At 46.8% G+C, this 17,366-nt stretch overlaps 1 protein-coding gene across 4 annotated transcripts; it reads left to right on the forward strand.

The window, feature by feature from the left end:
* Window positions 1-6: 6 nt before the first annotated feature.
* Window positions 7-15,140, forward strand: PABPC4 (poly(A) binding protein, cytoplasmic 4 (inducible form)). 4 transcript variants are annotated; one of them, XM_011977678.1, is made up of 16 exons: window positions 7-225; window positions 3,371-3,564; window positions 4,629-4,744; window positions 5,980-6,119; window positions 6,293-6,387; window positions 7,041-7,178; window positions 8,140-8,235; window positions 10,587-10,859; window positions 11,193-11,280; window positions 11,427-11,546; window positions 12,039-12,125; window positions 12,220-12,347; window positions 13,550-13,643; window positions 13,763-13,893; window positions 14,179-14,281; window positions 14,829-15,140. In XM_011977678.1, the coding sequence occupies exons 1-15, from the start codon at window positions 33-35 to the stop codon at window positions 14,266-14,268; spliced, it is 1,983 nt and encodes a 660-aa protein (XP_011833068.1). In that variant the 5' UTR covers window positions 7-32; the 3' UTR covers window positions 14,269-14,281; window positions 14,829-15,140. The 4 variants fall into 4 exon arrangements, with proteins under 4 accessions (XP_011833068.1, XP_011833069.1, XP_011833070.1 ...); XM_011977679.1 differs by having other exon boundaries at window positions 14,179-14,238; XM_011977680.1 differs by having other exon boundaries at window positions 11,427-11,498.
* The last annotated feature ends 2,226 nt before the right edge of the window (window positions 15,141-17,366 follow it).

The raw sequence follows: 17,366 nt of genomic DNA on the forward strand, positions 1-17,366 counted from the left end.
TGGCGGGGCTCGGGGTGGTGGGGGGCGGGGAGATGAACGCTGCGGCCAGCAGCTACCCCATGGCCTCCCTGTACGTGGGCGACCTGCACTCGGACGTCACCGAGGCCATGCTGTACGAAAAGTTCAGCCCCGCGGGGCCTGTGCTGTCCATCCGGGTCTGCCGCGATATGATCACCCGCCGCTCCCTGGGCTATGCCTACGTCAACTTCCAGCAGCCGGCCGACGGTGAGTAGAAGCTGTGCCCACACGTGCGTGGGAGCCCGGCGGACCCCGGGAGTCGTCTTCTGGCAGGGCCCTCCTGCCAAGGAGGGCAGCATCACGACAGCATGTTGCCACCGAAGCTTGGAGCAGGGTGCAGAGATTGAGAACGCAGACCTGGCATCAGATGACTCGAGTTTCAATCTTGTTTCTACCACTTGCTAACTGGGTGACCTTGGGCTACTTACTGGTGTTGCTGGTAGTGGGGTTGGAAACCAAGGAAACTGTAAAACAGGATTAGAGTGAAGCCACTGGCATTCCACTGTGTGTGGTCCTTGTCAGTGGGGCTGGGCTGTTACAGACCCTTGCTTGTGCCCTTCACAGGCTGGCCGAAAAGGAGGGACGTTTGAAACACAATTCCCCGCAAAAGTTCTACATTGTAGAGCTCTTGCCCGCTCTGCCACCTTTACTAACCTTGACTACCTGATGTTGTGCTGATAAAGGATGGGTCAGGGCAGGCAGGAAGCAGGGGGAAGGTTTCTGTGCGTTAAACTAGCAGAGATTTAGGTTAGTGTCACAGGAGCTGCGTGTGCCAGGCCAGCTCCTTAGTCTGTGTGTTTGCCACTGGAGTGGAGAAGTGCTTTGCGCTGGACAAATGGTATCCAGGCTCTGTGCTGTAAAGAGTGTTGTGGAGGTAGTTTGGGGAAGCGTCACTTGAAAATCTGGTGGCATTTGTCACCTCAGCTGTAACAGTGGTTTGCACTCGTCAGAGCCCTTTTACTTCATTTAATCTGAAGAAAATGGGACTCCTGAGAAGGAAAAGGAATGCAAAAAGTTGGAAACCAAGTTGGGACTCCCAGCACAGTGCTCTGCCACCTCAGATTGTGGCCTTAGCATGGAGAGAGGTATGTTGCAGGCGTGGCAGGAGTGAGGCCAAAGGAAATCTGATCAGAGGCTGCACGTGACTCCAGATTAGAAGGGAACAACTGCAGAGATCATTACTGGGAGAAACAAGCCATGCTATGGCAAAGGATCTCCAGGTCGCTAGTTTTGAGGTCCCCACTTTGTTTTCTGTCTGAGGCCCAGAGTTACTACTTGCCCAGGTTGCAGCTGAGACCAGAGAATTGGACATGTTAAGGGGAACCTAGGTATTGCTACCGTCAACCCAGTATGCTCCAAGCTGAGTTCTGTCTATGGCTATAGGAGCGCAAAGAAGGTAGCTGAGTGTGGTCTTTTTAAGGGATAATGTACCACATTAGCTGTTGTCTGCCTTCTTGACTTTTGAACAAAAGTCATGTCACTTAGAGATAGCAGAAGCCATTGGTCAGTGTGTCTGCCAACACATACTTCTGCAGGACTTCTCCCTGCTATAAATAAGTGCAGCCAGATTTGTCAGACTAAGCCGGCTTGCCTTGTGCAGTGCTGTCTGGAAATAGACGAGGAGCTGTGTTGAAATGGGCTCCTTTACTGCTAATTAATGAAATAGTTTGCGATCCCAGCTATCTATCTCTGATAGCCATCACAAGCAAACTCCTCCTTTCCTGGACTGTTCCTGACTTGGATCTGTCTTGTCATCTCCCCTTTTCCCAACTGCCCCCCATACAGATGAGCCCACCTTCTGAAGGGGGTGGGGAAGTTTGTTGGAAATAATGAGTGAAAATAAATTCTCCTGGTTAAAGAAACAGTTGAGCTTGTGGAGCGTCAGAGTTGGGGAATTTTGTCCCCCCTCTTAAGTGAGATGTTGCCTTGAGGCAAGGAGCAGATTCCACTGCTCTGACCCTGTCTAAATCCCCTCATGGAGGTGGTTCTGGGTAATGTCACCGATAGGAGATGTCGTCACAGCCTTAAGGAAAAGTGGCCACCGGATCTGGGGATCCTTGTTGCGATTAGTGATGAGAAGTGTTTTGGCTGGCAGGTGGTGGTGTATTTTAGCTTCTGGTTCTTTTTGTTGTTGTTTGTTTTCGCTCTTGTTGCCCAGGCTGGAGTGCAATGGCGCGATCTCAGCTCACTGCAACCTCTGACTTCCGGGTTCAAACGATTTTCCTGCCTCAGCCTCCTGAGTAGCTGGGATTACAGGCGCCCACCACACACCCAGCCAATTTTGTATTTTTAGTAGAGATGGGGTTTCACCATGTTGGTCAGGCTGATCTCGAACTCCTGACCTCAGGTGATCCACCTGTTTCAGCCTCCCAAAGTGCTGGGATTACAGGAGTGAGCCACCATGCCCGGCCTAGCTTTTGGTTCTTTAAATTGTCTCTGGTGCACATATGGACTTAGTTGGGAAGCTACAGAAGCTTTCCAAGGCACTGGATGGGGAAGTTGGTTGGGCACCCAGGGTAGCTGAAGTCCTAGAATTCTACAGAACTTCGATTAAGGCTTCAAAAGGTAGGTGCCGGGCCTACCATCTGCGTGCTGTCTGCTTAGGCAGAAGGTATGGTGGTTTAATCCTTGTTGTGATAGTACAGAGAACTTTTCCATGTGTGATCAGTTGTATCCATTTTGGTGATTGGATTTTTATTCTCAGAAACTGAAAATAAAAGAAATTGGACTGAATTCTGAATTCAGGGATAGCACCTTTTTTTTTTTTTTTTCCCCAGATCATTTGCTCATACGTTTAGTTGCTTGTCTCCGTGGATGGATTGCAGACTAAATGACTTGATAACTTTGATGCAATACCTCACTGAAAAATAAATCAGATAATCTAGTATTAGTTTCCTAATCACTAGCTAGCTGCACAGCTTAGTCACCCTAAACATAAGTTTGTTCATTTTGTAAAATGTATAATTTCAGCTGTCCCACCTGAGTCATGGTGGGTGGCAGTCTGCAAAGTCTTCCAAATGGTAAAGCTTAGTCAAATGTGAGGTATTATCATTGGATCTTGGTGTCATTAAGGCCATTTAGATTATCTTTACTTATGGCCCCTTTATCCAACAAGGGCACAGACCCAGAAGGGCGTTTAGACTTCTGTCATGAAGTAGAGTCATTAGCTGGAACTTATTCTACCCTTACTAACAATGCAGGCTGGAGGAATCTGATGCCCTTTTATTTTAATAGAGTTGCCTTTTATCAAGAGTGATTACCTTGAAAAGTCCTGGAGTAATCTGTTCTTAGGATGTTGGCCTGTGGGAGCTGATGTTTTCTCTCCTTATTGAAATGTGTTTCTCTCTTACAGCTGAGCGGGCTTTGGACACCATGAACTTTGATGTGATTAAGGGAAAGCCAATCCGCATCATGTGGTCTCAGAGGGATCCCTCTTTGAGAAAATCTGGTGTGGGAAATGTCTTCATCAAGAACCTGGACAAATCTATAGATAACAAGGCACTTTATGATACTTTTTCTGCTTTTGGAAACATTCTATCCTGCAAGGTAAACACTGATTAAATGATTTTGGCAGAATAATTGATTCTCAAAAACAAGATAAATACCAAATGGAAAACTACCTTGGCATCAGGATACAGGAATTTTCAAAATGCTGGACATGGAATTCTAAAAGTTCCCATGGGTAGTCTCAGGGCCACACCCAGTGTAACCAGCACACGTTTTCATACCCTTGTTCTTTCCTCAGCCTGAAATATCTTTCCTGTTCTTTAGCTTTGGAAAGCCCCAGGTTTTTCTTTTGGGATGGGGAAAAGGAGAGGACCAGAGAAGTGTCTCTAGTCTTCAGGGAACTTAATCACGTTAGAAGCATAAATTCACTCTGTTCCTTCTATGTATCTGTTTTATGCTGAGCACTTTAAAACTTAAACAGTGGTGGTGTAGGTGTTTAACGCCATACTGCACTGAAAATCTGTTGTGGCCTTGGAAAATGTTTTGTCTTTTGCAGCACTGTGGTTTGCACCCAGATCTCTTAAAATGTGTTGTTGTTGTGTTTTAAAGGGACAGGGTCTTGCTCTGTCTGTCACCCAGGGTGGAGTGCAGTGGTGTAGTAACAGCTCATTGTAGCTTCGATCTCCTGGGCACAAGCCATCCTCCCACCTCAGCCTCCCAAGTAGCTGGGACTACAGGCATGTGCTACCACATTCAGTTAATCTTTTTATTTTTTGTAGAGACAGGGTCTCTCTCCATTGCATAGGCTGGCCTCCAGCTCCTGGCTCCAATGATCCTTCTGCTTTGACCTCCCAAAGCATTGGAATTACAGGCATGAGCCACAGCACCCAATTTTAAGTGTTTTCTTTGTTTTTTTGTTTTGTTTTGTTTTTTATAAAAAGAAAACATTTGGAATAGAAGAAGCCTAGTAGTGGCTACCTTTGTAAATGGAACACTTACTAGGTACCTGGTGCTGTGCTAGGTGTGAGAAAAATTGTACTGGTGTACTTGGCCACCTTTGGCCATGGATGGGCCAAAGCCTTCTCAGGCACAAGATACCCTGAGGTTCTCATGTCTCAGGAGCTGGCCAGTGGTGCTAAAGTGGTCCACCTTGTCTTTGACAGGTGGTGTGTGATGAGAACGGCTCTAAGGGTTATGCATTTGTCCACTTCGAGACCCAAGAGGCTGCCGACAAGGCCATCGAGAAGATGAATGGCATGCTCCTCAATGACCGCAAAGTGTGAGTGTCCCAGTCCGGAGCAACAACCATCGCATGAGCCAGCCGTGGCCCCACCTCGGTATTAACTGGCACACACAAGGCGGCTACTGGTTCTCGGCCCAAGTGTGGCCTGCTCCTACCTCTCCACTCCAGGGCTGGTGAGTCTCCCTGCCTGAGCCGTGGCAGCCCTTTTGACTCGCCAAGGTGGGCTTCCTGCCCAAGCCATGGCCTGCCTGCCGCCTCTCCCTTAAAGGCATCTGTCTGTGGGTTTTGTGAGCATCAACAACTGGGGCTGGCTGGAAGGCAGCTCTAAGCTCACTCTGAGTCGGGGTCTTGGCCAGCGGCAGAGTGGAGAGGGCCCTGGACTGACCAGGAGCTGTATACTAGCAGTGTGACCTTGGCTTTCCTGTGACTCAGGTCTGTCCATGGGTCCCTCGCTAGTGGTTGATGCCAAATTGTCCCCGCGGTTCTCCATTTTCTGACTTATGATTCAGTGACCTAATGCAAGGCTGGCTCCACAGTAATACTTGGTGACAATGAAAAATCCCATCCCTTTGCAGAAAAACTTCGTAATAGACCTGTTGCTTTGGTGTGGTTGTTACTGTAGAATGCAGAAGGGGAACTTAGCAAAGCCATGTGGGGAGAAGAAGGGACAATAAGTCTTGGCTATTACAAGCCAAAATATTTTTGTGTCATTCAAAATCCTTTGTGTCATTCAACATACCAGAGGATGGGTTATGTTTATAATGTCTGTGTGCCCAGTGGTTGATTGATCTACAGATACCACTAAAAAGAAATATAAAAATGTCAGTGTATGGATAAATTTTCTTCTAAGTATAAGAGTACCAAAATAAATTTAAAGGAAAGGGTGCCCCTTCGCTCCAGCAATCTCATACCTAGGATTAACCACTGTTAACAGTTTGGTTTGTATCCTTCCAGACCTTTTCTATGCATTTACATAGTTGCACAGAAATGAACGTTTTAAAAACATGGCCATCAGGTTTCTTCATGAAGGCAGTGTGATGTGGTAGGAGTAGCCCTGGTCTAAGCCAGGAGCCCTGGGGCTGGTCCTTACAGGATAGTCCTGCCTTTTTCTCTTTCTGCTGGGGACTTGGGTATCTCTGAGCCTCCTCGGTGGTGGATGGGGATCTCATGTTTTAACTTCTCCTGTCAGCCTTTAACTTGTATTCCTTTGGGTCCCTGGACATCATGTTTTATTCCTCTGGGTGATTACTTTTTTCATGGTTTCTTTTTAGATTTGTGGGCAGATTCAAGTCTCGCAAAGAGCGGGAAGCTGAGCTGGGAGCCAAAGCCAAGGAATTCACCAATGTTTATATCAAAAACTTTGGGGAAGAGGTGGATGATGAGAGTCTGAAAGAGCTATTCAGTCAGTTTGGTAAGTTGAGGGTCCTTGTCCCCTTTCACAGTCCACCAGACCCATCTCTTCTTTCTTAAGAGATGAGGGCACTGCTCCAGAGGTTTGCTTCAAGTGAGTTTCGAGAGGGAAGCCTTCTCTCCTTGAGCTGTGCTTGAGATGGTGTTACTAATAGTTCTGTCCTTTGGTAATAGGTAAGACCCTAAGTGTCAAGGTGATGAGAGATCCCAGTGGGAAATCCAAAGGCTTTGGCTTTGTGAGTTACGAAAAACACGAGGATGCCAATAAGGTGAGTGTACCACAAAGGTTGGGAAAAACTTGTAAGAGGTGGCCCCAGAGTATGGGCAGAGTCTTGCTAGCACCTAGCTAGAGCTGGGATGGTCTGAGTATCTAGTAGTAGATGTACCATTACTATACTCTGGGATCATCTTCCTGGGTTCCACATGTTAACATGATGTAGGTGTTCACAAAGCACTTGGCACATACCTGTCACCTCAGCTGTCAGTTGTTGAAAGAATAGGACAGATGTTTGTTCCCCTGCAAAAGTGAGAGAACTAAAGCCCAGTGAGTGCTGATTTCATAACAGCACAGCAGCTACTTGTGGGCAAAGCATTGTGCCAGACCCTCAAGATATATCACTTAAATACCCACAAAAGCACCTGCAGAATTTACTGGCAGCCAGAAGATGATATCGCCCTGGGCTCATGTCAGCACACTTGTGTTTATACACCTGTGCTATTTCTATATTATCTGGATCAATAACCTATTTAAATATTAACCTCATTTTACAGATGAGGAAGTTTGGATTTGTGTGACAGACTTCAGAGGTGGAATGAATTTAGTTTTTAGTCCTATAGTAGAAAGAATACTTGTTGGGACTTAGACCTCTGGAATAAGACCCCATCACTGCAACTTTATTTTAAAGACATTTTTCCTCTCTAGGCTGTGGAAGAGATGAATGGAAAAGAAATAAGTGGTAAAATAATATTTGTAGGCCGTGCACAAAAGAAAGTAGAACGGCAGGCAGAGTTAAAACGGAAATTTGAGCAGCTGAAACAGGAGAGAATTAGTCGATATCAGGTAAGGTGGTCTTGGCCCAGCCTAGCAATGGGATTTGCTGTGAAATATTTGCAGAACACCCTTATGTTTAGCAGGCTTTCTTTTTGGGGATTTGGAGTCTGTTCTTCCCATTTCCCCCAAGAAGATTAGGTTTAAAAGGATATTTACCTACTACATATATGACAGTGATTATTTTAGAACCAGAAACAAGAGAAATGAGTTTATTCATCAAGAAGCTCTCTATTCTGGAAGCCTTAGCCTGTTGCTAGCCATGTAGATTCCTTTTACTTAAATGAGCCTCCTTTGTTTGGCATGGCTTCAAGAAGACCCCTGCTGGGGTAGGGGGTGAGTGGTCACCACAGCAGCTGTGGGGAGAGGTGACAAAAGGTGACTGCACTGATGATCCTTGTCAGTTTCAGGGCAGTAGTTTCACAACTTTGAGCTTGCATCAGAATCACCAGCAGAGCTTGTTAAAACAGATAGCTGGACTCCAGCCCTAGAGTTTTTCTGGTTCACTGGGTTTGGGGTCTGGCCTGATAATTTCTTTTTTCTTTTTTTTTCCTTCTCTTGAGATGGAGTCTTGCTCTGTTGCCCAGGCTGGAGTGCAGTGGTGCGATCTCGGCTCCCTCCAAGCTCCGCCTCCCAAGTTCGCTCCATTCTCCTGCCTCAGCCTCCCGAGTAGCTGGGACTACAGGCGCCCGCCACCACATCTGGCTAATTTTTTGTATTTTTTGTAGAGAACAGGGTTTCAGCCTTTTAGCAAGGATGGTTTCGATCTCCTGACTCCGTGATTGACCCACCTCGGCCTCCCCAAAGTGCTGGGATTATAGGCATGAGCCACTGTGCCCAGCTGAGAATTCCATTTCTAACAAGTTTCCAAAGATGCTGGTGCTCCTGGTCTGGGAGCTACCCTTTGGGAACCACTTTCTAAGGGAATATTTGTGGTACAGAAATGCAATTAACAGTGATCTTTTTCCTTCAGGGAGTGAATCTCTACATTAAGAACTTGGATGACACTATTGATGATGAGAAATTAAGGAAAGAATTTTCTCCTTTTGGATCAATTACCAGTGCTAAGGTATTATAATACTGAGATTTGGAGATTGAAAGCAGTAGTATTCCATTATAGGTTTATTGGCATTTGTTCCATTGAAGGAATAGCATTTAAATTATGTTCATTTCTGAAAGTAGCTACTACGTTTTTCCAGCAAAACTTCTGGATACATTTTGGAGAATGGCATTTCATTAGGTTAGCATTACACTGTTTCCCAAGCACTGGAGTCTGGAGAGGAATTTGGCCCAGCCCCTCCCAGCCAACCCAGAGCACCTGAATCTTTCCCATTCCTTGCTGCCTCGTGCCGGTGTGGGGACAGATGGTGCTACAGAATGAGCAGAGGAAATCCAGACAGGTTATTTTCCATTTGTCTTGGGACCTGTCTCTACAGCTCTGCCACATTTTCTCCTTGAGAATGAAGGTATTTTAAAGATTTTGGGAGTGGGCTTGGGAACTTCTACCCTGGTCTTAGAGAGGAAAGGGGAGCGGAAGGTTTTTCCGTGTTTCGTAGTGTGCATCATTTGCTTGATTTTCTTTGATAATCACATCAACTAAGTTAGCAGGATAAGTAGGAACCTCATTTTAAAGATAAGGAATTTTAGTCCTTGAACAAGAGATTGCTGACTACATGGGGATGGTGTACTGTTTGTCCTTAGCACTTTGGGAGCAGGATGGAAGCTGGTGGCATCTGAACATTTTGGGTTATGGCCTGATGCAGACTCCGGTCTTGCTAAACAGAGGTGTACCAGATGCCACAAAATCCTTTAGTTGATGAGAAGGGAAGCCATGTGGGCTGTTCTAAAGGCATAGTGGCCCTGCCCTGGCTCTTAGGGGAATTTGCTCCCAACCTGGGAATGTGGAAAGCAATGTTATTAGTTGTAGTAGGGAGTTGGCCAGAGGCCAAGTGTGGGTTTGCCCAGTTCTTACCCTTTCCTTTTTGCTATGACCCCCTTGATTGGACCCCATCAGTGTAAGGAATGATCTTCTCTCCTTGCTTATCTGCCTAGTAGTCAAGTTGCACTTTGTTAAGAGAGCAAAAGAGCCATACCTTGAATTGTCACCATTTTCAAGATGATGGTGTGGCATTTTTTTTCACATACATACTGGCCTACCTAATTGGTAGAGAGTTATGGAGTGATGCACATCTTTACGTCCCTATTCTCCACTTCAGGAGGCTCTCTGGGCCATTAACTAAGACATAAAACAATGACAGTCACACCAGAGAAGACAGTGAATAACCTTTTCAAATAAGGAAAAATGCAATTTGTGAATGATGAACTTAATGTGGAAGAAGACTGCCTGAACCAGTAGACCTGTGGTTTTGCAGCTGTTTGGGGTATTTCATGGAAATTGAGCCTCAGGAGGGCAAGTAAGACTAGGATGTAGGCACCTATCTCTAAGCTGGCCATCTCGTTGAATTAATGGTGGTAGTCATTGATTACCTGAACATTTTATGACTCCTGTCCACATGTGGTATTCCTAAAGTGTTATCCTGATGTTGCTAAGAACTTATTAAGAGGTTTGTCCACCGAGGTCTTGGAGCAGATGAGATTGGAAAACAAATTGCTCAACACTACCCTCGAGATGTTTTGTGGTTACCCAGGGGTAGCTATCCACCAGGTATCAGGAAACATCTTTGAGTTCCTGGTTTTACCATTAGCCATATCATAGTGTTTCGGAACTTTAGCATCACCTGGGGACTTAAAGAAAATGCCTTAGAGGTTGTGACTTAGTTGGTCTGGGGTAAATCCTATGCCAGTTTTGAACCCCTGACCTAGGCTCAGTGACTGCAGCATAACCCAGGCTTTCTGGTTCTTCTGAATAGTTCCCTTCCCACCCAGGGACATCTTTTTTTTCCTATTTGTGGGTTTGTTTTGGTTTGTTTGGTTGGTTGGTTGGTTGGGTTTTTTGTTTTGTTTTGTTTCTGAGATGGAGTCTCGCTCTGTCGCCCAGACTGGAGTGCAGTGGCGTGATCTCAGCTCACTGCAACCTCTGCCTCCCGGGTTCAAGCAGTTCTCCTGCCTCACCCTCTTGAGTAGCTGGGATTACAGGTGTGTGCCACCATGCCCGGCTAATTTTTGTATTTTTAGTAGAGACGGGGTTTCACCATGTTGTTCAGGCTGGTCTTGAACGCCTGACTTTGTGATCCACCCACCTCAGCCTCCCAAAGTGCTGGGATTACAGGCATGAGCCACTACACTTGGACCTTTGTTTTTTTGAGATGAGGTCTCACTACGTTGCTCAAGCTGGTCTCAACCTCCTGAGCTCAAGCAGCCCTCCCACCTCGGCCTTCCAAAGTGCTGGGATTACAGGTACGAGCCACCACACCCAGCCAAGGACACCTTATTTTTTAAGTAGCTGGTCTCATTTTGTAGGTAATGCTGGAGGATGGAAGAAGCAAAGGGTTTGGCTTCGTCTGCTTCTCATCTCCTGAAGAGGCAACCAAAGCAGTCACTGAGATGAATGGACGCATCGTGGGCTCCAAGCCACTATATGTTGCCCTGGCCCAGAGGAAGGAAGAGAGAAAGGCTCACCTGACCAACCAGTATATGCAACGAGTGGCTGGAATGAGAGCACTTCCTGCCAATGCCATCTTAAATCAGTTCCAGCCTGCGGCGGGTGGCTACTTCGTGCCAGCAGTCCCACAGGTGGGTGTGCTGTTTGGTCACAGCTCTTGGAAACCTGCCTGCTGGCAGTATTCTGCAGTGGTTGGGGAGAGGGATCTTTCGTTATTAGAGTTCTAGAATGTCAGAGTATGGAACCTTCAAGTGAAAATGAAGGACTTACCCATGGTCACATACACACACACCCACAGTGGCAGTGGTAGAGTAAAACAGTCCCCATTAGCTGACCCCTCAGCTTTTGAATAGAAAGAACATTTAAATAATTAGCTTAGGTCCTGGTTAGTGAGATGAGATGAGATACTTCTCTAGGGTGGTTCAGTCCTTAAGAGGGTGTTTGGGTATTCTTCTGTCTTACAGGCTCAGGGAAGGCCTCCATATTATACACCTAACCAGTTAGCGCAGATGAGGCCTAATCCACGCTGGCAGCAAGGTGGGAGACCTCAAGGTAGGTGGTTGGGGAACAGTGATTTGACGGCCTAGGATACACCTATCCTGGTCTCCCCTGCCTTTTCTGCTTCCCTGCTTTGAGGCATAGCCTAGGTTCTGGTCCACATCACTTCTCAGTGATGTGCAATTTTTTCTCTTCACCAGGCTTCCAAGGAATGCCAAGTGCTATACGCCAGTCTGGGCCTCGTCCAACTCTTCGCCATCTGGCTCCAACTGGTAATGCTCCGGCCTCTCGTGGCCTCCCTACTACCACTCAGAGAGTCGGTGAGCAAACTGGCCTTTAGAAGTGTGGCCCGGGGAGGAGGGAGTCAGGATGACTAGGCTCTGCCCTGGGTTGGTCAGTTTGTTGGGCTCTTATTGAGTCCTGGTTCTGTAATCTTAGCTGTATGCTTAGGTGGCCACTTCAAGAGTAGAGAAATATGAGTTCTAGGTGTGTCAGTTGCTTTTAACATTCTTTGCTCATCGGTGACTCATGTGAAAAAGTTAGTTGTAGAAGTTTGCTAGCTGGATGACTACAGAGGCAGCCTGTTCTTTTGGGTGGGGTGAGGAATACGAGGAAACAGCTCGTACAGAATATGTCCTGTATTCCAAGACGTGGAAAGAGTTGTATGTTATCTTTTGGCTCATCCTCGAAAGTAGTAGTGGCCCCCTGTGCAATGTGTTGCGTAAACGTGCTTTGAAATTTCTCCTTCCGTGGGACGTGGCCAGTTGGACATCTGCTGCCAACACTGATGTGCATTTGCTGGTCTGTTGTAGGGTCTGAGTGCCCGGACCGCTTGGCTATGGACTTTGGTGGGGCTGGTGCCGCCCAGCAAGGGCTGACTGACAGCTGCCAGTCTGGAGGTGGTATTGGATGCACACAGAAGGGGGAAAGATGGGATTTGACGGGTCTTTGCCCAGACTGATGGGCTTTAATTGTATTTGTTCTTTCCCTAAGGCGTTCCCACAGCTGTGCAGAACTTAGCGCCACGCGCTGCTGTTGCCGCTGCTGCTCCCCGTGCTGTTGCCCCCTACAAATACGCCTCCAGTGTCCGCAGCCCTCATCCTGCCATACAGCCTCTGCAGGTGAGGTCCACCAGACAGAATGCTTAAAAGGATTTCCCCCATTTCCACTTGATGTAAAAGAAGCTTTGCTTTGATTCCTTCAACAGGTATTAAATGCCTGCTCTGTGTTATGACGCTATGTTCTGATTCATTGTCCCTGCCCTTTAGGGGCTCACTAGTGGGAGAGAAGGGGCTTAAAAGTGCTCTGCCTGATGCCAGTTCACTCAGAAATGCCTCACAAGGGGCAGCCAGTGCTTCCTGCTCTCTTTGTGCGGAATAATGTGCTCACTCAGCTCTTTGAGCCTCCAGGTCACTTCCACATCCAGTGACCTATTGGATCCTTGGCTGCTCTGCAAGATGATTGGTACATTAAGGCAGGAAATAACTTCAACTTACAGATCGGATGTTCAGCTTCAAAGATGTAAAGTGTGTGTAGGAGGGGAAGGGGTTGAACCTAGAGCTTAGATTTTCTAAGCGGTAACTTGCAGTCTCTAGACCTGTGCTCTAGATGCAACTAGTTTGTTTCAGAGCTTAATAGCAATTTGCCATGGAGGTATCACCCTAAGCCTTCAGGCCCATAAGCTGCTTAGTAGATTACTCTTTAACTGTCCTGTCTCATACTCTCTGAGTTGGGGATTTCTTAGAACTTGATGCTATGTAAAATACCTTTTCTTTGCAAGGCTTTGACTAGCATTGACATTGCATGTTGACAGTTTTTAGCATTTGATACAAGAACATTTGGTACAGTTACGGTGATGTGGAATGTAATTATAAATGTGTTGATATTTACACCCTTTGATCCAGTCTGCACTGAGATTTACCCTAAAGGAAAAGAGTAATTTTCAGGAAAAGCTTATATACAAGTGTTCACTTTACCCTTATTTATAACAAGGCTTTTCATTCTTGAGTAACTGTGGGTGCATTAAGGAAATGTCAGAAAATGCTTGCCTAGTGCTATAAGTTTGTTTTATTATTTACCTTTCACTTCGCTTTCTGATAGCATTCCATTTTCATTGTAATTGGTTGTGTTTATGTCCATACTCCTCTGTTCCTCACCACATCCCTCAATCCTTCAAGGACTGAAATTAGTTCCTTTAGAGCAAGGCCCACCACCTCCTCTCCTCTTTCACATAGTCAGATGTTCAGATACTGAACAGGCGCTCAACCACCATCAAGTGCTGTCCTTTCCTCGGTGCTAACCCACTGTCTTTCCTGGTTCCCAGGCACCCCAGCCTGCGGTCCATGTGCAGGGGCAGGAGCCACTGACTGCCTCCATGCTGGCTGCAGCACCCCCCCAGGAACAGAAGCAGATGCTGGGTGAGTGACCCACTTCCTTGCAGAAGAAGAGAGGCCCAGAGCCTGGTGCCAACTAGGACACCAGTGTCCATTGTTTACTGGGATTTGATTTGGTTTTTTATTAACTACCCTCCCCATAGGAGAACGCTTGTTCCCACTCATCCAAACAATGCATTCAAACTTGGCTGGGAAGATCACGGGAATGCTGCTGGAGATCGACAACTCTGAGCTGCTGCACATGTTAGAGTCCCCCGAGTCTCTCCGCTCCAAGGTGAGCTGGGTCGCAGACCCTGCAGCTTCAGCTCTCAGCTTGGGAAGATTGGGGGCAAACTTGGACACCCAGGTGCAGCAGAGAGTGGGGTCTGCTGCCCCCAGGACCCTTCTCGTCATGCCTTGACTGTGACTGGAGGCTGCTGTGGGTATTTGGGAAAGTAGTTAGCACCAGAAGCCTAGGGATCATCTGTACGGTTGGCTTTGGTCCACTACTAAGTCTGGGCACTAGGGAGGGGTGGAGTAGCTCTCCTAGATTCACTGACCACCTGAAGATTTCTTGCAGGTAGATGAAGCTGTAGCAGTTCTACAGGCTCATCATGCCAAGAAAGAAGCTGCCCAGAAGGTGGGCGCTGTTGCTGCTGCTACCTCTTAGACAAGGAAAAACCGTATGTGTGGCTCTTTTCATTTTTGTTCCTATGAGCATTGTCTTCGTGGTTTGACCTGAGGTTGTATAGATGCTCACTGCTTAGCTCTGGGAATACAATAAGTAGTTACATGGAGTATGTTGCAGGTGACTTCTTATAAGGACTGTGGACTTTGTCTGCAGGGGCTTGAGTGAATAAAGGTTAACTAATACTGGTTGATGGTGGTAGGTGTCTCCAGATAGGGAAAGAAGAGAGTAAAATGAGCTAAGGAGAAAGCACGTGGTAAGAACCAGAGCTGGTGAGCTGGTGTGTTGGGAGGGTTGACTTGGCATAGTCATGACCCTCTTGTCAAGGGCCTCAGGAGCCTTGTCGTCTAGTGGTAAAGACCAGAGATGCTGCTAAACATCGTACAGTACACAGGAGGACAGAACCAACAGAATGCCCGAAGTGTCAATAGTGCTGAGGTTGAGAAATTTCTCTTCTAGAATACCTTCCTTTATCCACTAGATGTTAATGAATCTAAATTATTTGATTATGCATTTATTTGTGTTGGTGCTTTTCTTTACAGGATTCAAAAGCCAAATAACCCCTTACGGAATTCAGCTCAAGGTTTGAAGACTTCTAGCTTGTCCTATGGACCTCAACACCAACGATTACAAATTGCAAATTTAATAGGTCATTTTGTATCAAAAGGTCAATTATGAAACACCTAGAATTTTTCAATTATACGAATATGTTCTCTGGGTTCTGCTGTGGCCCAGACAGTGTTAACTTTTTTTTTTTTTTTCTATTGTGGGTTTTGATTTTTCCCCCAGAAACTGGTTTTATTTGATGTACCCAAGTCTTACGTTTCTCAATAAAGAAAAAAAACTCCATAAAACTGCCTCTGTCTCTGACCACAGTTTTACTCTATGAATTCCAGTTTTCACTGGAAGTAACTTTAGGATGTGAATTGGTTCCAATGATAGTTTATTCTTTCTTGACTTGAAGCTGACAAAGGTTAACAAGATATACAGAACTGTTAAATATGATCCTGTCTCACAGCGTTCTGTTATGATTGTTGTATTAGCCCCACTTAACTTACAGGGAACAGAGATCTGATGTGGTCAGAGCAGACCGTGGGTCGGGCCCAGGAAAATTTGGAGCAGAGTGGGGTTGGTGAGATCTGCAGATACCAGCTGGTTAGTTGAGCCCCGTCTTTCCATTCCTGAACTCTGTTGGGTGGGGTTTGTCCTGTCCCTTATCTCCTGCAGTCAGTTTATGCTGCATTTGAGTCAGCAGATCCAGTTGCCCAGATGCAACCAAGGTTCCCCTAGCAGGGGGAAAATGTTTGGGAGGTCTGTGACTACAGCAAATTGTGCTGAAGTCCTCAGTGCTTGTGGTTTCTTTGATGCTCAAAGTGACAGTAGTGACATCCTAAAGGCCAAGATCACATCCCTTTGCAGCCTGCTTTCCCTGTGGCTCCAGCCTTGCTTGCTTTCCCTCCTGGAGCTTGCTTGATGCTTGCTTAGTGCCCCATCCAGGCAGTCCTTAGAATGCTCATCCCTCTTGGCAGGCTCCTTAAGATCTGGTGTCACCTTAACAGATCTAAAGGAGATGTCCTTGTTTCCTGACGGCCCCTTCTTTCCTTAATCTGGTGCCGGATGGGGCGGGGCACAGTACGGGCTTCCGGCGGAAGCACTGGAAGCAAGATGGCGGCCGCCGAGACGGTCCTCAAAGGGTATGCTGGTGTGGAGCGAGGCATGGTCCTCGTGGGCAGTGCAAAGATTGAGCTGGGGGTGGGCAGAGTGGACAGAGTAGGGCAGGGTGCAGATCCATGGCCCTACGCATCCTGGGCCAGGTCTGTGCTGCTTCACGCTGTCGATTTGTGAGTGGTGCCGGGTAGCGCAGCCCAGATCCCTTTTCCCTACTCCTGACCCTGCACCTAGAGTGGTGGTTGCGATCTGCTACCGTGACCTCAGCCCTTATTCCAAACTGTGGCACCCATTCGTTCCACAAACTCCACAGCTCTGGCCCATTAGAGGAAGGAGGTCCCAGAATAGCTGGGAAATTACGAAAACAGCCTCACTGCACGGGTTGGTGAATGCTGTGATGCGATTGTGTGATGGACGGTGATGTTGAAACCAGACGGGAATGACCACCCCATCCGGAGAGGTGAGGGTAAACTTTCGGGATGCTCTGAGTCCAGAGATGAGTTTGAAAGATGCAAAGTTAACCAAGCAGCCAAGTTGGGAGCCAGGCTGTTGCCTGAATGGAGACAAGCAACGAGAGCCAAAACCCAGAGTCTGGCCATACTTAGTCTATACCATACTAAGAAATGTGGATTTTTCTCCCTTGGCCATTGGATTGCTTTTGAAGAATACCAACCAGAAGAGTAATGTAGTCGTATTTGTATTTTTTTGGGATAATGGAGGAGACAAAAAGGCGGCGATCCCGTTCAGGAAATTGTCGCCATAAACCGGGGCAAAATGTAGGTCAGAAGAGGGAGACGAGTGTACCTCACAAGTGGTTTTGTTATACCCAGAAGAGTATTGGGACCCCTCCCTTTCTGTCCTCCCTGTGCTCATGTTGACAAGGTGTTGGAGCAACTGCACCAGACGTGTGGAGACATTGATTCAGAATGCTCTTGGTGTCTGCAGAGGGGGTGGAGGACATTTCTTCGTGCTGCTTTTACTCCTTTTGGAAACATCACAGATATTCTGATTCTGCTGTATTATGAAACAGTTGACACTGAAAAGTCCCTCTTAAGTCAGATTCCTGATGCCAGGAAAATAACTTAGTAAAAAATTTTATGTCATGGGCATTCTATGTATGGCTGGTATATAATGCATTTCAGGGGGATGTCTCTTTAGGTCAGCATGGTGGTGATCTTGGAGATGGAAAAGGAAGGTTCTGAGGACAGCAGGGCTAGGATGATGGTGTGGCTGTGGGTTGAAATTTACAAAAATTAATCTGTTGGATTTGAGGGTAGACTTTAAGTTGGAACCATTTGGGGGCTTTGATTTCTCATCATTTAATATAAAAAGTGTATAGTAAAAAGGGCGGGTGCAGTGGCTCACGCCTGTAATCCCAGCACTTTGGGAGGCCGAGGCAGGCGGATCACGAG

This window comes from Mandrillus leucophaeus, unplaced genomic scaffold, assembly GCF_000951045.1.
Source record: "Mandrillus leucophaeus isolate KB7577 unplaced genomic scaffold, Mleu.le_1.0 Scaffold182, whole genome shotgun sequence".
NCBI lineage: Eukaryota > Metazoa > Chordata > Mammalia > Primates > Cercopithecidae > Mandrillus > Mandrillus leucophaeus.

Coding starts and splice junctions, on each gene's coding strand:
- PABPC4 (XM_011977678.1), top strand. CDS start 33: ATGAACGCTGCGGCCAGCAGCTACCCCATGGCCTCCCTGTACGTGGGC. Junction 3,565..4,628: donor GAAACATTCTATCCTGCAAG/GTAAACACTGAT, acceptor TGTCTTTGACAG/GTGGTGTGTGATGAGAACGG. Junction 11,547..12,038: donor TACTACCACTCAGAGAGTCG/GTGAGCAAACTG, acceptor GGTCTGTTGTAG/GGTCTGAGTGCCCGGACCGC.